Here is a 22,445-nt window from a genome sequence, read left to right as displayed (position 1 = left end):
ACTGTCCTGTTGCTGCATCTTACCAGCCAAGAGAACTTGCGTCAACACTGCCGTGAGAGCAAAGTGCTACAAAGGAGAGGTGAGATGAATGGTCTGTGCCTACATGTTTTTTTCTGTGGGAATGTGTCTGCATGTAAGTGTGTGTGTGTGTGTGTGTGTGTGTGTGTGTGTGTGAAAAAGAGAGGCGTGTGCCTGCGCATTTTAGAGACAGAGAAAAAGCTGACTAACCCCCCCCCCCTCAGCCTAGTGTCATTTGACCAAAGAGCTGTTCTTCTTCAGCCCAGGGGCACAACAAACAGTTCAGAACCCTGTTTGCGGCTCACCCATGTTATCTAGAAAATTGAAACTAATTCCTACACTTAAGAGCTTATTTGCATGGCAGGCCTCAGGTATCTTCACTCAATGCAGCTGGTCCCTTCACTCAAGACATCTGCTTGCAGCGTGCCAAACCCCCAAAATCTGTCTACCACAAGTATGAGAATGGAGTATTATAGACTGTCCACATAATGAAGCAACATCTCTGTGACTCCGCCACTAATAACAGCACCAATATAAAACAATATAAAACACCACCACTTTTATATTACACAATCTGCATACATTTGTATGACTTTTTTCTGCTGTTCCTGCAGGTCACGGGGAGGAGTTTAGTGCAATCCACCAAAGCTTTGACCGGTCCACCCCTTTGGCTTTCAAAATCATCACCAAGCCTATACACTTTCAGGACTAATGTCACATTGCACTCTCTTCCCTTTAGTTAGAGGCAAGATCCCAAAGGGATCTGCACCCAGACTTGCAATTCTTTCTTCCGAGTAGCTAAACTATGGCTTTCATTGAGTCCTGGGTAAAAAGTAATTTTCAGGATGGAGCTACTTAGCAAGGGAATGGGACACAAAGATGGCAAATGTAACAAGGGGACAACAACCTATGCTTTTTGGGTTTTTTCATTCCAGCTGGTATGCAGACGCAATCGCATCTTGATGATACATTACAAAGACTGATTTGGCACTGAAAGCTGCAGCAGTCTGTTACGTTGGCAACAGCAAATAGAAAGGGAGGGGATCCTCAGTTTCACTCCCCACCCCTTGGCATCTTGGCCTACTGCCGCCATGCAGAAGTGTTTTCCTCCGCCGCTATTCCTAAACAGTTGCCCTCACAGCCAAGCTGCTTATTCCACAGAAAGGAGTCCAGGCTTCCCAAACATAGCGTCACCCACTTTCCCTTCCAACCAGAAGGTCTATTACGCACAGCTGGCAGCCACAACACGCATAAATCTTTCCAACGCAATGGGGCACCGATGCACCAGCAAGCTTCAGGTGTTGGCTCAGCCTCCCTGATGCTGCCAGCTGGAAGCCGATTCCCGTCCAGCAACATACTAAGCTTGGCAATGGAAGCGGCAGGTCGGTTTTACCTCGGCACATAGATGAAAATAGCACAGCAAGACCGTTGCTTCTGAGCATGTAATCAGGAGGATGATAAAGACTAAGAACAAGAAGCCGAACATGTAGTACATTTGGTGAGACCTGGAATGAGAGAAGTCACTGGGTTAACCTTCGCCCAAGATCTCTGCACCCTCCCTCCTTTCTCAAGGTTTAGAATCATGAAGGCCTAACAAGGATTGCAGGTGGCATTGTCACAGCAGGAAGAGTTCCAGCCCTCACCCCCCCCCCCCAAGTTGGTTAAAGACTACAATTCATGATATGTTTAATGTCTGGCAATTAGGCTGTGGTTTTTGAGAATCCAAAGCCTCAAATTCTCAGCCAAACAAGCTTCCATCTGTCAGGTTCCCACCTCTCACCTACCTGAACTCAGAAACCTCTCTCTATCACATACCAACTTATGCACCTGTGCTTCTGAATAAGTTGTTGTTCTGTACATAGATTACCAACTGAAAGGCAATGGGTCCAGAACAGTGACTCAAACAGACACACAACAGCTTCACGGTATGATTCAACTTTAGAACCACTTTCTAAGTATGCAACATCCTCTCTGGCTCCTTTCATGGCCCAACTGTAATTCTATATAAAACATTCTATGGGATTTTATAAACTTCCAGAATTGGATAACATCAACTCCTGAATGATATATTGGTTAGTTTGGATGTTGCTTCATTGTAAAATATATTCTCTTTTTCCTGTGCTTTTTTGTTCCTTTCCCAAAAAATTTTGATCCCCCCCTTGGGAGCATTTGGGAGCTGTATTTCAGCTACATCTGTTTTTCATTGCACTCTCTTCCCTTCAGTTAGGGGCAAGATCTTTAAGGGATCTGCACCCAGACTAGCACCTGCTGTTTTGAAGAACAAATGAATGACCAAACCCCAGCAGGAGACAATGGGAAGGAGACAAGGAGAGCAGTAAACCATGCAGAGAGCCAGCAGGCAACCTCTTCTATAGATGGGTGCTTTGGGCACACACAGCAGTCTTTCTTCATTTAATTATTTCTCACAAAGAAACAGCAGTGTGCCCGACATGTAGCTTGGTAATTTCAAATTCAGAAAAGGAGGAAATGCTCACCAAATGCTGTTTAAAATGAAGAAGAGCTGGATAAAGATACACCCAAAGGGGAGGATGCCTCCCATGATGATGCCCGGAAGAGGCTTGGTGAAAAAGGACTGCTCCGGGATTTGACGAGGAATCTGGTTTGTACGCACCGGGTGCTCAATGGGCTAGGGAAAGTAAACAAAAACAAACACACACACACACACACACACACACACACACACAAAATTAACATGGCAGACACATCTAAGGAAACAGCAAAGCCACATTTAAAAGGTGCAACAATTTCAATATGTAGAAATATGATTATTCCCACAACAGGCAACAATTATGGCTAATGCACCCATGTACTTGGAGGGCCATTTCTGATCTGAATGAAAGACCTCTGTGTAGGAAAAGCAGTCCCAAATCCAGAGATGTTCCTATCTTTGCAGAAGACCCCCTCAAAAACTTTCCATGGGCTGCTGTAGTCGAAATGCTGCAGCCCGGATCTTCTTTAACTCGTGCTGCAACACAACACATTGGTGCTATACTGCAAGAAGTCTTCTGGCAGTGATTGTGCAAAGGTTGCCAAACAACATGAATATATTTTCTCCTTCTGCTCATCATCCTTTAGACCCAGGTCCATGGGTTCAAGAAATGAAAGGAATTCTCAAGTGGTATAATAAGTAGCTTTAAGTGTGTGTGTCATAGCTGCCAAGTTCTCCCTTTTTTAAGGGAAATTCCCTTATGTTGAATAGGGTTCCTTGCGAGAAGAGGGAAAACTTGGCAGCTATGGTGTGTGTGTGTGTGTGTGTGTGTGTGTGTGTGTGTGTGTGTGTGTGTGTGTGTAAAATACATTCTACTGAATTTCTAACCCACCTTCTCCTTGAATCCAAAATATGCACCGACAAAGGTTAATGGGACAGATATTCCAAACCACATGGCCAAGATAGCAACCAGCGTGCCAAAGGGAATAGCAGCTGAGGATCCTTTCACCCAAAGAATAAGGTTCATTATGAAGAAGTCAGCAAAGACAATTCTGAGGGAACAGAAGATGACCAGGTTCAGTGTTGGCATGGTGTTCCTAATTTAAGAACCTAACAAGAACCCAGATGGATCAGGACAGGCATCCCCAAACTGCGGCCCTCCAGATGTTTTGGCCTACAACTCCCATGATCCCTAGCTAACAGGACCAGTGGTCGGGGAAGATGGGAATTGTAGTCCAAAACATCTGGAGGGCCGAAGTTTGGGGGTGCCTGGATCAAGACAAAGGCCCATCCAGTCCAGCAGCCTGCTTTCACAGTGACTAACCAGGTGCCCCAACAGGAAACCCGCAACCAGAACCTGAGAGAGCAACAGCAACTCTCCCTTCCTGTGGTTTCCAGCAAATGGTATTCACAAGCATTACTACCTCAGACTGTGGAGGCAGAACCCTGAGGTTCCCCAGCCCTTTCCTAACCAACAGGTGCATGTAAGGGTCCTTCAAGGGAAGGAATTCATTTCTTTATCCTACCACAAGCAGCATCTATGCCTGCACCAATATATTGCATCCTCTACAGAAGCCATAGTTTCACTGTAGCACATCATCGGCAGCTGAAACCACCACCATGCAATGAACAGAAGGGAGCGTCAGCTGAACATCAGCTGGCTTCAGGCAAGGCCATTGCCACACTCTGCAGCCTGGGACTCATTGCAAAAGCATTTTTAAAGCCAAAAGTACAATGCTCCATGCACTGCCATATTGGACCAAAAGCAAAGAGGAAGCCAATTCTAATTAAGTCATAGAAAAATTATATCTTTCTTTTTCAGCCAGGAATATTTAGGGGACAAATGCCATCTAATCTCCTACAAGATGGATATCCTTGCAAACCTATCACTGTTGTGTACAAAGGCAGGTTGTTGTGGTTGTTGTGGTTGTTGTTGTTGTTAAGCTTTGCCTAAGCAAAGCAAAGCAAAACTCTCTTTCACTCCTCCAAAGGGAGAAGAGGGTTGGGGGAGGGGAATCCTGCTAGTCTACAAATTCTCAAAATCAACCCAGTGTACGTAACTGCCTCAGGCTGTTTATGGCATTATGCAAATTTGCCAAACTAGCACAGCATAATCAAGACATCTGTTCTTATTTTGTGCTGTCCCCACCACCCCAGGCAATTATTCAACTTCTATGAAATGGAATTTGCACATTGGAATTAAAACTATCAGCATGGTATTTTGCCATTTTGTACTTTGCCAAGATAGTCATCTAGATGATAGCCAGGATGTACATTTCTGGTTGGGACTTCTGGTATCAGGCTATTTCACACCCTGCTGCCAAACAGTCTCATTTCTAGTCCACTGTCTATAGGTATTTTTAAATTTTGAAAGAAATAGTTACAACCATGCTTCCTAAGACCGCCAAGTCCCACATGTCACTTTGCAAGCAGAAACACCAGCAACACTGTCCTAACCATAGTTTGCTCAGTGCTGAAGTGACTCTTAACCATCTCAGCATTGCTGATGTGGTCCAAGCGAAAGCAGAGCAATGTGTATAGCAATGGCTGGGCTGCAGGAGTTGCCAGAAGGAGGCGTAAAAGGTGCCACCCAACCACCTCAACGACTCCCGCTCCAGATTTGGGTAGAGTTTACTCCTTAGACTTTTCTCCTCCCAAAGATGTCCCACAAGGCAGTGGAGGTTTAGAATCAGAGACTCTTGACTTAAAGCACCACTAACAATCGACTAAAAGTCAATGCATGACACCGTAGCTTGAAGAGTTTGCTAACCAGTTAAGTTTTGCTTCAATACTACCATAAGCATACCACAGTTAAGGCACCCAAGACTTACCAAAGATAGTTTGTTAAAATAGAAGAGGGATTTTAAAAAGAAAGTAAAACAGGAACAATTGATGCACTTACAAACATGGGGATCTGGTTCATAGTTGCATGCACTCAAGAACATGGAAATGAAGAGGAGCTGCATGCGTACAACTGGATTAGATTACAACTGGAGTAATATTCAGATATGCACACTTCTTCAGATACACTGAAACAGAAGTCACCAGACCCTTATATATAGTGGGAGGGTGGGGTGGGGTTTTTCTCAGGAGGGTAGTAGGAGACGGGTGATTGACTCAATGGGTATGGTAAACCTGTTGACATCTGGTGACTTCTGTTTCGGTGTATCTGAAGAAGTGTGCATGCACACGAAAGCTTATACCAAGAACAAACTTAGTTGGTCTCTAAGGTGCTACTGGACAATTTTTTATATTTTTTTATATATTTCAACTGCGTCAGACCAACATCTACCTGAATCTAGAACTGGAGTAACTGTCAGTCATGTGAGGTAAGAAGCATAGGCCTTTGTGCATATTAACCAATTTGCAATGCAGAAAATGAGTTTTATAAAAAGAAAGGTGTGGGGAATACTAACCCTGGACACAACAGAGCTGTCAGCAACACATTTGTCTTCCATTTTTCACCTCTAAATGCTGAGAAGAGAAGAAAAAGGTAATCACTACATTTAACACTTTTATAGTAGCTGGAAGAATTTATATATATGTTTAATTCTCAATAATTTTAACACTATATTGTTCACCATAGTACTATGAACTGCTCTGAATCTTCCCTGCTTATAGAAACTGAACCCCAAGGAGTGCTGATAATGATCCTCTCCCATAATTCAAACCAGCTCAATATCCTGTTCATAATTGACAGCTAGGATCCAGTAAAGCTTTTCAGGCTCCCCCCCCCCCCATCCTATGTACTTGTGTAACACTTCAAGCAAACCTCCCCATGTTTCACAACCAATTTGCAAAGGGTCATGAGAAAGAGAGAGGGCACTGCAGTTCAGAAAAGGAGTGGGGAGGTAAACACTGATAAGAACACCCATTGTCTTATTCTGTTACCTCTTGGTCTTTCCTGTCCCTGCTAAACCAGTGAAAAATCACTAGCAGTTCCCATTCTACAAGGCAGAAGAAAGGCTAAGAGATTTTGACCCAGGACAGCCAATCAAGGGCTGGGCAGGAACCACCCTTGGCTTTCCACTTCCTAGTATGATCAGCGGAGGTGAATGGGGGCGCTGCCCCACCCCCACCCAACCCACACTTGCCTGCCTGCTAACATATAACCAACCCAGGTTATATGTTTCCTTACCCTCAGTGCTGCCCTTATAGAATTCTGATGGGAGGAGCATGACAGCAAAACTAGATTCAGCAGGCTCTGCCAGTCCTTGGCTCTAACTTTGCATATCATTGTCCGCCTACTGTTGCCCCCCCCCCACTTCCACCCTACCAGTCTCAATTGGGTACCACCGGCCGCTGAGCACAATCTCTGTGGTTTCAACAACAGCCTGGCCACATTCCATTACACAAGGCTTGCACTTACTTTTGTACATCCGAGCAGATACATAGCCTGCTGGGGTCCCCAGCAAGACCCACAACACAACGGCACAGGTCATCAAGGCCCCCCTGTTGGCTGGCGAAAGGAATCCAAGGCAGGCAAGGACTGAAAGTGTGAACACAGAGAACAAAAGTGTGTGACAGAAGAGGTTCCCTGATGTAAATTGGTGCAATGTTCCAAAAATGCAAATGTGCCCCCAAGGTTGAAACTTTCAAAACACAGGGTGAAGACATTTCCTATTTGTCCAGGTGTTTAGATCTTGGAAGTATATGATTTTCCAATATATTTACCAACTGCTGGTTTTACTGTATTTCAACTGCAATATTGTGGCTTTTAGTGATGGGAATTTTTTCCATCTGGTTACTTTATTGACCTGCTGTTAGCTGCCCTGTGCTCCATAATGGAATAAGGGCAGGATATAAATTAAAAATCATAAATGCCCCCACCCAAAATCGGAATGTAAGGAGTTGCCTTATGCTAGTTCAGACCATTGGGTCCATCTAGCTCAATACAGGGATCTCCCCACTAACGCAAGACTCAACGTTCCTGGGTACCGTGCATATACGTGAAAGCCAAACTCTGCCAAACGCCACCACAATCGCTCCCTCCAGACTTCCTTTCTCAAACTCCAACTCTCCACAGGCCTCAAAGGTCGATGCAAAGGCTCATGGGGTCAAAGCTGTAAAGGCCCCTGAGATTGCTATCCATTTCCCCACTCTTTTCATGCCATACAGTGGTACCTCTACTTACAAATAACTCTACTTACGATTTTTTCTACTTACAAATGGAGCTACGTCCGCCACCTTGGATGCGGTTTAGATAGGATTTTTTCTACTTACGAATTTTTAGATAGGGTTGCTTCGACTTACAATTTTTTTCTCCCAATGCATTCCTATGGGATTCGACTTACAATTTTTTTCGACTTACAAATGTGCATTCGGAACGCATTAAATTCGTAAGTAGAGGTACCACTGTATTTGCAGTTTTCCTGCTCTTTTTGGGCTGTTTCTGCCCCTTTCCAGCCATTATGCAGTTTAAAACAAGTTATTTAATTATTTCCTGTGCCACACTTGTACGCAGTTGTGGGGAGATAGCAGCTCTCCAGGATTTCAGGCCGGGGAGTGGGGGAGTCTCGCAGCCCTGCCTAGAGACATGAGGGGGCCTTTTGCAAGCAAAGCAGGTGCTCTGTCATCGAGATAAGGTCTTCCCCTCACGCATCAAGCTTTTGAAAGGAGTGAGGAACATAGCTGTCAAGTTTTCCCTTTTCTCATGAGGAAGCCTATTCAGCAAAAGGGAATATCCCTTAAAAAAGGGGAGAACTTGACAGCTATGGGAGGAACCTGTGGGCTCCAGCTATCATTGGACTGCAGCCCTCACCAATGGCCACAGCAGCTGGGGCTAATGGGAGTTAGGAGCCCAGCAAGCTTTTGGAAGGCCAGAGGTTCCCCATCCCAGTTTTAGAACAGCTTTATGTCCTGTGGGGAATCCTTTCCCCTATGGGAATCACCAGACAAGGAAGACCCACCACAGGACCCCATTACGCTGCCAAGGCTTCTGGGACATGTTTGCAGGCAAATGCATGGGAGCACTAGGCAGCCTCACTGAACTGCTGGGATGGCTTAGTTGGCAGAGCACGGGACTGCAGATCTCCAGGTTGTGGGTTCAAGCCCTACACCTGGCTAAAAAGATTCCTGCATTGCAGGGACTAGATGACCCTCAGGGTCCCTTCCAACTCTACCATTCTGCGGTTTGAACTGAGGGTGCAGATGATCAGTATTGATAGCAAGGCTTCTTCTAAAAGGGAAAGACTGCTTGTCAGTACTGATCCTCCCAACCAAATAACCCTTGGCAAGCTCCCAATGAAAAGAACCATTGAATTGTAGACTAGGAAAGGACCCTGGCAGCCATCTAAGTCCACCCCCTGCAATGCAGGAATCTCAGCTAAAGCTCAGAGTTTCCTGAAACATCAAACAACGAAATACTCTGCCTTAGAAAACTACACCATTCCTGTCTTTCTTTCTTTCGTGTGTGTGAGGGAAGGGTTGCACCTAAGCAGTACACAGTGTTTGCTTTGCACAAAGAAAGCCCCAGGTTCAACCCCACTGCATCTTCAAGTAAGACTGAGGATGCCTCCACCTTAAGCCACTGACAGTCAGTGTAGACAACAATACTGGGCTAGATGAAACAATGGTCTGACTTGGAATAAGGCATCCTCCTAGGTTACTAGTCCTCAAGATCTCAGTTGGTTTTGTGACCACTCAGCTCCACTGTGCATAACTGTAGGGTGGTGAGCTTACACACACACACACACACACACACACACACACACACAATCTTTTCTCCTGATGACTACAGCTGCTGCCTCAAAGTATCCATCTTCCCAGCGGCCAGCTGTCCCCAGGTTTATGTGGGGTGGAATTGCATATGAAAACAGGCAGCACAAGAACAGACAGGAAGCTGCCTTATTCAGTCAGACCACTGGTCTATCGAGCTAAGTACAGTGAACACTGACTGGCAGCAGCTCTCAAAAGAGCCGCTGACAATCCATGTAGACAATGCTGAGCTAAGTTGACCCAAGGTGTGACTCGGCATAAGGTGGTAAATATCAATATTATTATTAACAACAACAACAAAAACACACAGAAAGCCGGTCTTGCATAAATAACGATGATGATTTCAACCAACCTCCTGCTACTTACATAAGGTAATAAATGTCATTATGAAAATCTGCGTCCCTTGCCCCAGGAAGACAGAGAGCAGCATGCCCTTCCTGGGAGGCCTAAACACATCTCCATGGACCAGCTTCCACCCAAACTCCTCCTGGGCGTCCTCCTGTAATAACATCTCTTTATTAGGCATACATCATGCAACAGTGAATTAGTACAAGCCAGACGTGAAATTCACTTTCCTAGCCTGATTATCTTCCAGATTTTGTTTCTGAAGGGGACTAATTGCATCAGCGTTGTTACTCACTGGTTTTACAACTCCCTAATGGGCTGCTGGGGGGGGGGGGCTTGCGTGTGCAGAGGATGCAGATATATTAAGAAACACTTATCTTGAGAAGGAGAAACAAACACTAACATGCTTAGCTAGAGTGCCGCAATGTTAATTGATATTAAACAAAAGATCATGTTCAATTTAAGTGCTATCGCGAGCATTCAACGCATTTATCCATCTTTGTCTTCTGTTGACTAACAAGCCAGTTTCAAATCTGACATGAAAGGAAAGGAAATACCATGCCACAAAACCAAGGCCTAGGTTCTATCAGGTGTCAACTCCTGTGGTTTCCACACAGGAGGTTGGATGGCGGCTAACAGATTGAGGTTGAATCCTGACAAGACAGAAGTACTCTTTGTGGGGGACAGGAGGCGGGCAGGTGTGGAGGACTCCCTGGTCCTGAATGGGGTAACTGTGCCCCTGAAGGACCAGGTGCGCAGCCTGGGAGTCATTCTGGACTCACAGCTGTCCATGGAGGCGCAGGTCAATTCTGTATCCAGGGCAGCTGTTTTTCAGCTCCACCTGGTACGCAGGCTGAGACCCTACCTGCCCGCGGACTGTCTCACCAGAGTGGTGCATGCTCTAGTTATCTCTCGCTTGGACTACTGCAATGCGCTCTATGTGGTCTATGTGGTCACCTTTGAAGGTAACCCAGAAACTACAATTAATCCAGAATGCAGCAGCTAGACTGGTGACTGGGAGCAGCCACCGAGACCACATAACACCCGTCTTGAAAGACTTACATTGGCTCCCAGTACGTGTCCAAGCACAATTCAAAGTGTTGGTGCTGACCTTTAAAGCCCTAAACGGCCTCGGTCCAGTATACCTGAAGGAGCATCTCCACCTCCATCGTTCTGAGGTCCAGTGCCGAGGGCCTTCTGGCGGTTCCCTTGCTGCGAGAAGCCAAGTTACAGGGAACCAGGCAGAGGGCCTTCTCGGTAGTGGCACCCGCCCTGTGGAACGCCCTCCCACCAGATGTCAAAGAGAAAAACAACTACCAGGCTTTTAGAGGACATCTGAAGGCAGCCCTGTTTAGGGAAGCTTTTAATGTTTAATAAATTATTGTTTTTTAATATTTTGCTGGAAGCCGCCCAGAGTGGCTGGGGAAACCCAGTCAGATGGGCGGGGTATAAATAATATTTATTTATTTATTTATTTATTGTTACTATAGGGTGGCACTATAGGGAGCAACAAGGCAGCGGAATAAAACATGAAATCAAAAATGCTGTTCCAAATCAAGGACGCTGTGTTCTGCACCCCCAGCACTGCTGAAACGTTCATTTCCCTCTTTTTCATCTGGGGTTAGTTACTGCACCAATGTGACCAAATGTTAGCTTAAGTTCTCTAAACAGAACTTTGTGGCAGAATACTACTCCCCAAAATGAGTCACTCCTTTTTTCACTCCATATTGTTAACATCCTTAACTTTTCTTCTCATTCCCAATGGCAGGGAACACCTTCATGGCAAAGGTTTAGTGGCAAACTCCCTTTTCAAAGCTCAAAATTTCCTTTCAAATCAAACATTGTGCAATGTACCTCAAAGCACTTGGCAATGGGCATCTCCATTCCTGTCCAGTTAACAAAAGCCAGTCTAGAAAAAGGAGGTGCCAACACTCACTTAAGAAATACTTGAGCACATATTTTGCTGAGCCTCCATAGTGAGATAGCTCAGGGGGAATTATTTTTAATATTTTTAAAGGGTTGTTCTGATACTGTTTTAAAAAAATGTGTTTCTAAGATGCCCCGATGAAGGCAATTCATCTTTCCAAAATGCACTGGGCAAAATAAAACACATTGGCAGTTTGCCAACATGTTTTCATTTCTCTATGTTTCCACCTGCTGCAATGCATACATGTGATACACCACATATGTTCATGGTATATGCTATCTTTTTAAATGGTGTATGCTATCTAAAGGCAAGGAACCATGCTTGTTTCCCTTCAAAACGACAGTTCCAGTAAAAAACAAGTACATCAGAATTTCAATCAAATAAAATTCATTTTCTTAATCAACTGAGATCCATTCAGTCAGATGAGAACCCCACGTCAAAATACCAGGAGTCCTCTATGCACCAAAACAGAGGTTGTTAATTACCTGGTGAAATTAAAGAAAATGAGGTGAACATTTTGGACTCATCCACCCAACTTGCTTACTGAGCATCTGCCCATACAAGATTTGCTGATCAGCAACTGGTTTGACTGGAGCCCTTTCTGGGAAGAGTGTGTTAATCAACAGGCCACACAGCTATTCCTAGAGTAACTCCTCTCAAGGCGACAACCTTGCTTCAAACACACTCTTTCTCTACCAAATTTGCAGTTGGGGAGAACAATGAAATAGAAGCTCAATAACTTTACTTCCCTTCCCTATCATTACCAATGCAATCTACATTACTTATTGAAAAGTGGCCTGGAAATTGTTTCTTGTCCTCTGCAATCTTGTTCCTGCACTAAACAAAGACACTTTAGGTAGGATAAACTTTAAGAAGGATGTTGACAAGCTGGAAGGTGTGCAGAAGAAGGAAACCAAGATGATCAATGCTCTGAAAAGTAAGCCTTATGAGGAGCATTTGAAGGAGCTGGGAATGTTTAGCCTGGAAAAGTGGAGACTGAGAGGAGATACGACAGCCATATTCAAATACCTCAAGGGCAGTCACATGGAAGAGGGAGCATGCTTGTTTTCTCCTGCTCTGGAGGGCAGGACTCAAACCAATGGCTTCAAGTTACAAGAAAGGAGATTCTGACTAAACATTCAGAAAAGCTTTCTGACAGCAAGAGCTGTTCCACAAGGGAACAGACTCTCACAAGAGGTGGTAAACTGTCCTTCTTTGGAGTTTTTTAAACAGAGGTTGGATGGCCATCTGTCATGGATCCTTTAGCTGAGATTATTGCATTGCAGGGGGTTGAACTAAATGATCATCAAGTCCTTTCCAACTCTAAGATTCTTTGATTCTTGTTACTCAGGCACCCAGCAATTCTTCCACCCTCCAAAGGTGGGCACTTTCCATAGAAGGGTGTGGTGGGACACATTCTATTCTGTGTAACCTTGGTTAGAATCCTGGGAGCCAAATAACTAGGAAGCTGAAAAGAAAAGCTTCTATGGGGTTGGTTAAGAATATAAGTTTAAGGTTCCCCAACATATGATATTTAGGTTGCCAAATCACTGCTCATGCAGCATATCTGGGAAAGTTAAGCCATGATTAAACTCCCCCTGCAAGGAGACAATGCAGCAAAAAAATATTTTCCCTAGAAACCTGAGACATAGAAAGTTCTTGCCGCACCAACACTGCTGCCTTTAAAGCTTGATACAGTCATACCTCCGTTTACGACCACAATTGGTTCCATGGAGCCGGTCGCTCCCCGAGTTCATCGCTCCCCGAGGCATGCTTCTGTGCATGCACAAAGCACCGATAGAGCGCTTCTGCACACACACACGCTGCGCAGATCGCTTCTGGGCATCTGAGCACCACGGAACCTGGATGTAAACACTTCTGGGTCCGCAGTGGTCGGAAACCGAAGCAGTCGCAAACGGAGGCGGTCGCAAACCGAAGTTTGACTGTAGTGTCTTGCCAGTGAATAAATCAAATTACCTAAGCAAAGCATGAGAGCTGAGCCCCTGATTTGTTTCATATGAAGCAAGGCACTCCTCACCTTGGGAAAGCAGGATTTTTGTAAGGCTGTTCATTACTTCCAAATGACAGCTGATGGAAAGTCTGTATTTTGCAGACTTTTGCTTTAATTAGCTAAGTAAATACGGCCTATTTGCTTAAAGTTTTAAGAGCTCTTCACTGAAGCGGCCACAGGAACCACTTCCCAAGCAGACCACCTGTAGCTTTCTAGTGAGCGGCTGGGGAAATGGAAAGACAAAGGAAAGCAAGAAATGCCTGGCCTTTAGGAATGGCTCCCAAGGAAAGCAACAAATGGTTGCTGCAGAAGGGGCAAGAGTTCCTCTGTCATCTCCCTCTCAGCTCTGCATCATCTGTTCTCCTTCTCCCACAAGACTAGAACTTGGGGTCTTTCAGTTAAGCTGAATGTTGGAAGATTCAGGGCAGGCAAAAGGATGTACTTTTCACGGTGCAACTATGGAATTTGCTCTCCCTAGGGGTAGCCATGGCCACCATCTTGGATGTCTCTAAAAGAGGATTAGATAAATCAGTGTAGGTCAAGGCCATGAATGGATGGTAGCCATATTGCCTAGGTTCCACCTCCACTGTGGAAGGCAGCATGCCTCTGAATACCAACTGCTGGGGATCAAAATTGGTGAGAATTGCTATTGCACTCATGTCCTGCTTGTGGGTGTCCCATAGGAATATTTCTGATCACTGTGAGAAGAACAGGGTGGTGGTCTAGGTGGGCCTTGGGCCTCGCCCAGCAAGGCTCTTCTTGTGTTCTTGTGTTAAGGTAGGGAGCAAAGTGCCCATCTTTTCTTCCCAGTGTTGCAACAGTTATAGTGGCACATCTTGCCCTCAACTGAGAAGGGGGACTGCTATGCTAGCCTCTAGACTTCACAAAGCTACTCAGAATCGCCATTGTTCCCTTGCAGCACCAGCACATTAGTCCAGCTCTGCCCCCCCCCAATTTCAGAACCCCATTTTACTTACTGAGGAGTCAATCTGGTTGTATCTTGCAATATCTTTATGCAAAGTCCTCAGAAGGATCATGGCAACCATTCCAGACAAGAAGAGCACAATTACAAGGGAATTCATTATGCTGCAAGTGAAAAGCAAACCCAGAGATAGTAAACCGATCCTATGTGGCATCAGACACAATTCTTAAGTCTATGATGTAGCACTGAACACTCAAGTCCAGGGCAGAAGATCAGTGGCAAAACTAGCAGCATTGCAAGAGTGATTCGAAACTTTAAATAGGATTAGTCAAAAATGAACAAGGGACGGTGCTATGATGAACTGCTTGATGAAAAGTATTTTAGGTTGGGTTTTAGGTTTTAGGTGCTGCCCTGACATCTCCGGGCAGGACTGGGAAAGACTCACGACTGAAACCCTGCAGACCTGCTTTATGACAGGCTTTTATAATATTTGACCTATGCCTTATAACACTACACTAAGCATTTCATGATTAAAATATATGTATCAGAAGCACACGTGCATATGAACTTTATGCCCCTTTGAACTCCGACACAAACCATGATTTGCACTAAAGAGTTTAGATTCTAACCCATGAAGTGGGTTTCCAAGTACAGACAAGCCACAGTTTGGTCATTTCACCTCCAGTTGCACATTGCAGATGGTATCTCAAACATCAGACACCAACAGCAGAGCAACTTCCCAAACCAACAGTTTGGATGTGAACAGTTTGGATGTGAACAGTTTGGGTGTGAACAGTTTTTCTTCAGCTGTGGTTTTCAAACATAGCATCAGATCCTAGTTTGTGGCCATTTACAAAGTATGGTATGCCAGGTGATATTTGTTCAGATGTAACAAACCAGTCTGGTTCCTCAAACCATAGTTTGTTTGATACATGCTTACTTTGTACTGTGTGCTTCAAGACTGAGAAGAGGTTTCCCCTTTATCATCATATTTTTTTAAAGGGGAAGGGGGGAACTCAATCCACATTCACTGTGAGCTTTTTTCCTTAACAGTAAATAAAAAACTCAGAGATAAAACTCCAAAACAAATCAAATGACAGCATTAAAAGAATGTGATCAACTGTAACATCTCAGAAATTCTCTGAAACGAGAAGATGAAAGTAAAAAGTGCCGATTGCTTTTCTTCAGGATACAGAAGGCACATTCTTTGCATGAAACACAATACTTTGAGCAGCTCCCAAGAGGGCCAGTCCTGAGGAAACTAAGTCCACAAATGAAAACATGAGACGTTGGCTGGCTTGAATGCTAGCTGCCTTCTTTCTAACCACAAGTTCCAATTCCCCCCAAAATAAAGCAAGATTCAGATCTTCCGAGTTTTGCTGCAAGCTATTTCTTTCAGAACTTTCAACATCTCTTACCTAAACCACTGGATGTTGGTATGGGGCATGGATTCCAAGATGTAGTCCCATCTCGAAGCCCACTTAATATTGTTGTTCTCCTGCACGGTAAAAGTATGAGATGAACAATGGAACACTTCTCAGAAAACAAGTCTTCATATATTTAATTATCACTAGCTAAACTAACTCATTGGGTAAGCTAACCTGGGAGTAGGTGCAACTGTGTCTGTTACACCAGAAAACAAACCACTAGCTGCAACCGGAAGCTAAAAGGAGGTCTCAATCCATGCACTCAATAACTGTCCTTTTCTATAGTGAGGAATGTACAATGGTGCTGCATAGAAAAATATCTGATTGGTAGAAGGGGGGGAGCAGTACCTGCATATACTGAGATCAGTGTGGACAATACAGCTACTGGTGCAAGGTGATTTACCTGTAAAAGCAGATACTCCCATAGGGTACAAAACATCTTGTGGTTTTTAATGAAGTTAACGTTACATACCCAAGTTAAATTAAGTCTTCTTAAAAAGCCAAATATTGACAGGCAGTTCATTCATGTAGTCAAATTAAGAGGACTGAGTGGCTCAATGGAATGGTAACAGGATACAGAAGCTTGCACTTCAAGGTCATGGGTTCAAGTCACATTCCATTTGGAAGGAAAAATGAAAGTTGTTAGCCCATGACGGCCATTTGGCTGCCTGGGCAAAAGCTAGCTAATGGTCTCCGCCGACTTCCTTGCAATACAGGTGTCTTGCATCACAAAAACCTAACTTTAATTGCCACCCTTTGGGGTTAGTCTCAACACAGCTATTGGGAATGGAGCGGATATGGAAATCAAGCTACTAAGCCCTCTCTGCAGTTGACCATGCTGTGTCATATTCAATCAGGACTCTCCTCTAAGCAGGCTGTCAATCAGTCGTTCAGTGCCAACACCAACTTTTCATTAAGAGATTAAAGCAGAGTCATTCCTTCCACCCCAATTTGGCTCAGCAACTAAATGTGTGCTCAATATAGGCTAAGCAACTAGAAGAGAAGGGCTTGTTCCTTTGTGGAAAAGGCTCCCAATCTCCCTTAAAAAAATGCAAGGTTATTCTTGGATAGCACATGGTATATATTAATCATAATCATGAAAAACAAGCTCTATTTGGAGAAATATCAATCGACTATGTCATATGTAACTGAGTGCAGTATATATTTACGTGTTCAACTGTGGGATGTTTGTACGATTACTTATACTTCAAAAATTAAAAATGAACTACATTAAACAACTTATTGGGGTTTCAGGCTAAATCAGGCATCCCCAAACTTCGGCCCTCCAGATGTTTTGGACTACAATTCCCATATTCCCTGACCACTGGTCCTGTTAGCTAGGGATCATGGGAGTTGTAGGCCAAAACATCTGGAGGGCCGCAGTTTGGGGATGCCTGGGCTAAATAGACAGCTAACTCTGAATTTAAAATAAATACAGTGGTGCCTCGCTAGACGAATTTCATTCGTTCCACGGGTCTTTTCTTATAATGAAAAATTTGTCTAGCGAATCCCATAGGAATGCATTGAAATTTTTTTGATTTTTTTTTTTGCCCATAGGAACGCATTAATTGAATTTCAATGCATTCCTATGGGAAACCGCGATTCGCTAGACGAATTTTTCATAAAACGAATTCATCTAGTGAGGCAACCTCCGCTCGAAAAATCCTTTCGTTAAGCGGAAATTTCATTAAGCAGGGCATTCGTTAAGCGAGGCACCACTGTACCCAGGTTGCTCCCCCATTGCCTATAAAAACTGATAATCTGAACCGTTTTAAGAAATTATAGCTGCAAAACATCTCTCTTGTACTTACTTCAAATTTCACAGAGTAACTGTAAATCAGATTCAGCTTGCTGTTAAACTCTGCAGAGATTTCCATGGGGGGGCCTTCACAAGACAAATTGTTTATATCCGTTTGTTTATAACTACAAAGATAAAATATAGTTTATCACACCTGATGATGCAAGAACCTTCACTGCAATTTCTACAGATTCACTGGCATAGTGTTAAATGTTTTTGTTTTTCTGAATCACTTTGCCTGAAGTGCCAAGTGTTTTTCAGAGTCCAGAGAATTTTTTGTGAATTAAACGCACATTGCAAAAACAATGAATATGGCTTCTGAGCACAAAACAAGTCTGAATGTAAACTCCAGTGTTGTTTGGGAGCTTATTACTTCAAATCACAAGCTAGCTTTATGCACCAGCCCCAAAATCCAGGGTCATAACACATGCTACTTCCCCCCCTCCAAAAAAAAGTTTATTAGTATTAGATACACTCCATGTAAGAGGCCAAGAACCAGGCATTCCAGCATACATGCCAGGTATAATATGGTCATTACACAATTGTCCCCCACACTATGTTGACTAATTCAAAATGAGTAGCCATACGCAACCTGAAGAAAGTGAAATCCAAGAGCATCCACAGAATCAAAAGCAGCATTATAAGGTTAAGGGGCACTTTGCAAGTGACCAACTATCAATTTTTCTTTAATAATAATAATAATAAATTTTTATTTATACCCCGCCCTCCCCAGTCAAAAACCGGGCTCAGGGCGGCTGACACCAACAGAATTACAATAAAACATAAAAACAATTAATTAAAATACAGATTAAAATACAGTATTAAAATTTAAAGTGCAGCCTCATTTCAAGTAGGCCATAAATCCAAGCCATGAGGGAGGAAAACACAGGGGTCAGGCTGAGAATAACCCAAAGGCCAGGCGGAACAGCTCTGTCTTGCAGGCCCTGCGGAAAGATGACAAATCCCGCAGGGCCCTGGTCTCCTGGGAAAGAGCGTTCCACCAGGTTGGGGCCAGTACTGAAAAGGCCCTGGCTCTAGTAGAGGCCAATCTAGCCATCTTATGACTCGGGATCTCCAGAATATTATTATTTGTGGACCTTAAGGTCCTCCGTGGGGCATACCAGGAGAGGCGGTCCTGTAGGTACGAGGGTCCCAAGTCGCATAGGGCTTTAAAGGTCAAAACCAGCACCTTAAACCTGATCCTGTACTCCACCGGGAGCCAGTGCAGCTGGTAAAGCACTGGATGAATGTGATCCCGCGGCCGGGACCCTGTAAGGAGCCTCGCCGCGGCATTCTGCACCCGCTGGAGTTTCTGGGTCAGCTTTAAGGGCAACCCTGCGTAGAGCGAGTTACAATAGTCAAGCCTGGAGGTGATCGTCGCATGGATCACTGTGGCCAGATCGGGGCGAGAGAGGTAAGAATATGGACATTGCTATGTTATAAAGTACCAGCATCCCCACCCACCCAGCACAACCCAAGAATATATAAGACAGCTATTGCACAACTGAGGAAGCTTGAGCACCCCAGATGCTGTGGGACTACAATTGCCAACATCCCATAGCATGCTGACTATAAGCATAGGAACATAATGGCCCATCCAGTCCAGTATCCTGTTCTCAGAGTGGCTAGCCAGATGCCCATGGGAAGCCCAAAACAAAAGCTCAAGCACAAGAGCATTTCCCTCTCCTTCATTTTCCAGCAACTGATACTCAGAAGCATACAGCCTCTGGCTGCGGAGACAAAGGATGGATGGAAATCCAACAGCAACTGGAAGGCCACAAGTTCCCCACCCCTGATGTATCAGCTGCTTTGTTGTGATAATTGCAGTGAAAAAGACACTTGAGCCATTTTTCATGTATGACAATTGAAAGCAGCCTGCGCAATTTACTTCTGCAAGCAGACTGGGAACGGACCCCAAAGCAAAGGAACAGATCCCCGAAGCATAGCAAAGCAACTTGCAATTTATTTATTTATTTATGTACAAGAATCTGCAGCGAACAAAGCAATGGGAAGACATTTAAGTTACCCTGCAGCTATGAATTCAAAAGGCAACTTTTTATTATTTCAAGTCCAGGTGAGTTTTGTAACAACTTTCATGTTGTGTGAACCTAACAATTTGCAACATGAGAAAAAAGAGGCCTGGACACCTTGAATAACCTGCAACTGACTCACTGTGCTCCAGTTACAACACCTGCCCGTGAATTGGGGGTTCCTAAACAAGAAGGCATGCCCACTGAAGAGGTAAATGGGATTGAAATCTTAGGATTCCCTGACAAATAAGAGAAGTATTAATATCCGCATTTTAATTCCATGCAAACAACTCAGCCTAAGGTTGTTAGATTCACCATGAACAGAGCTCGCATACTTCTAAAAAGCAATACAGCTGGGAAAGGGTTTGTAAGATGCAACTTTCACCATCCCTGCAGACCTGCAGAAAAAGCAACACTTGTGGAGCTGCTTCTGACATCAGAGAGTTGTCAGAAGGAAAGGGAAATGACCATGGTAGAATCTGGACCACGTGGCTCCTAATACGCATTACCCATCCCTATCGGGTATCTGGTTCACACCCCTTCCCTATCATTCTGGCAAGGAGCTTCAAGACACAGGAAGCAGAACAACTAGAGGGGCAGGGAGAATAGAGCAGAGTTTAACCCAAGGAGCCTAACCTAACTCTTGAGGCTGAGCCCTAGAAACAACACTCAACAGTCCTCCAGGAGTTGTGAGTCAGCACCGACAGCCTGGAAACAGCTACTATAAGAGCTCTTTTGGGCCCATTATACACTTACAGATTTCAACCCTCTCGGTTAATGTTTTGCTGCCAGTTATTTCTTTGAAATAGCTGTAGAACAAGGCTGGCCAATTTTAATTTTAGCCAAGCAGCACATGAAAACGGAGGGCGTGACCACTCCATAATCTTGCACGCACATTCTCATGGCACACATACAGCCCACTCTCCTCGGCTGACACATGCAGATTGGCTGGGGGGGAGGTATTGCCCCCACCACCATTTTTGATCTGATGATTGGGGTATCTGCATTCCCACCAGGGCAGAGAGCTCTGCCCAACCAGCATTGCATCCAATTTATTTTTGATGCTGCTTCCAAAACTGGGGAGCCAGAACATGGTATAATGCAGCTTTTCGTGCTCCTGGTTCATTTTGCTCAGGATTGTCCACAATGACTGGCAAATGGTACTCCAGGATTTCGAAAAGGGAGCATCCCCAGCTCAATCTGGAGACTCCAGAGATTGAACATGACACCTTCTGCTTGCAAAGCGCTCTCACTGAGCTATGGCCCTTCCCCAGTTTGCTGGGGTGTTGGATCAAACTGTTGAACACCTCCCCACTGCTGTTTAATGCTAAGTTTCCAGAATGCAGAGCTTAAAAAAATAAAAGCAATCTTCATTGTGATTTGAAAAGCCTTACAAAATGCAACTCCATCCACATTTTGCCAGGAGTGACCTCCCACTACTTGCAGAGCTGGTTCAATGCCACTGACAGCAACACAGAAGAAACACAGGCCAGATCAAGCTCAACTCCAAAGGAAAGGGCTAACATTTTCACTCTAACCCGTCTCCTTCCCTTGAAGCAAAGTAGATCAGTACTCTTACAAGGAACTACAGGACCACCTAATGGAGGGAGAGAAGATAGCAGGCATTGCAGGTGAAGCAACCCGTATTTTCAAGCACCTCAAACCATTCTCTTACAATATATCTTCAGACTACATGTGGCAGCAAACATCAGTTTTGTGATTGATTGATTGATTGATTGATAATAGATAGATATTGTAGATAGGCACAGAGAAAATGTGTTTCAACTTCTTATTGAGCACAAAATCTCACGGTGCCTCCCATAAAGACAAACACTAGAGAATGAGAGATACAGGGGTGTCAAACTCAAATTCATCGGGGGCCGCATCAGCAGTTTGGTCACCCTCAAAGGGCCGGTTGTATCTGTAGGACTATGTGTCCACTCTTTATTATCATAAATTATTCTCACTGCATTCAATTATTACTGTTTTTTGTAATAATGTAAGTAATAACTAGCTCTGAAAGCAGAAACCTAGTCAGAATAATGGCAAGTAGATATTCAAATGTACAATTATTGTACAATTTATTGAAAAATGATTTTTGGTAACTGCACTGGGTGGTGGAGGCTCACTAGGGTTTCATGCCGGACCTTTGCAGAGCTACTTGTACCTGGAGATGCTGGGGTCCTTCTGCATGCAGGACAGATGTTCTGCCAGTGAGCCACCACCCTTCACCAAAGGGACTGGCTGAGGTTGACTCACTGGAGCTGCTCTCCTGGTTCCAGGGTTTAAGGGCCAGAAGTATAAAGCAGCATCCTATGTTTCTGAGGAGAGGGAGAGGGAGGGGAGGGAAGGAGGGAGGGAGGGAGGGAGGGAGGGGAGGGAAGGAGGGAGGGAGGGAGGGAGGGAGGGAGGGAGGGAAGGAAGGAAGGAAGGAAGGAAGGAAGGAAGGAAGGAAAGAAAGAGGGAGTGGGAGGGAGAGAGGAAGGAAGGAAAGAGGAGAGAGAAAGAAGAGTAGGAAATAAGGAAGGGAATAAAGAAGGAAAGAAAACGAAAGAGGGAGAGAAGACGGAAAGGGAGAAAGAAGGAAGGAAGTAGAGGGAAAGAAAGAATTAAGAATGAGGGAGAGGAAGAAAGATGGGAAGGACAGAAGGAAGGAAGGAAGGAAGGAAGGAAGGAAGGAAGGAAGGAAGGAAGGAAGGAAGGAAGGAAGGAAGGAAAGAGGGAGCAGGAGGGAGAGAGGAAGGAAAGAGGTGAGAGAAAGAAGAGTAGGAAGGAAGGAATAAAGAAGGAAAGAAAAAGAA

At 44.5% G+C, this 22,445-nt stretch overlaps 1 protein-coding gene across 2 annotated transcripts in view; it reads right to left on the bottom strand.

Moving 5' to 3' along the window:
- The window catches only part of LOC118083811 (transmembrane 9 superfamily member 2), a 61,258-nt gene that overhangs the window by 15,088 nt on the left and 23,725 nt on the right, over positions 1–22,445 (bottom strand). For both annotated transcript variants that reach the window (XM_060270535.2, XM_060270534.2), the window contains 9 exons: positions 17,628–17,739; positions 15,808–15,887; positions 14,445–14,553; positions 9,551–9,683; positions 6,837–6,956; positions 5,884–5,941; positions 3,360–3,519; positions 2,514–2,665; positions 1,412–1,523 (listed from right to left, as the gene is read on the bottom strand). In XM_060270535.2, the coding sequence (XP_060126518.2) occupies positions 1,412–1,523; positions 2,514–2,665; positions 3,360–3,519; positions 5,884–5,941; positions 6,837–6,956; positions 9,551–9,683; positions 14,445–14,553; positions 15,808–15,887; positions 17,628–17,739 (1,036 nt within the window). The remainder of the gene's footprint in view (positions 1–1,411; positions 1,524–2,513; positions 2,666–3,359; positions 3,520–5,883; positions 5,942–6,836; positions 6,957–9,550; positions 9,684–14,444; positions 14,554–15,807; positions 15,888–17,627; positions 17,740–22,445) is intronic.

Source organism: Zootoca vivipara, chromosome Z2, assembly GCF_965207765.1.
Source record: "Zootoca vivipara chromosome Z2, rZooViv2.hap1.1, whole genome shotgun sequence".
NCBI classification, from domain to species: Eukaryota; Metazoa; Chordata; class Lepidosauria; order Squamata; family Lacertidae; genus Zootoca; species Zootoca vivipara.
The sequence above is the reverse complement of the archived record's forward strand: the minus strand, read 5'-3'. Positions and strand labels throughout refer to the sequence as shown.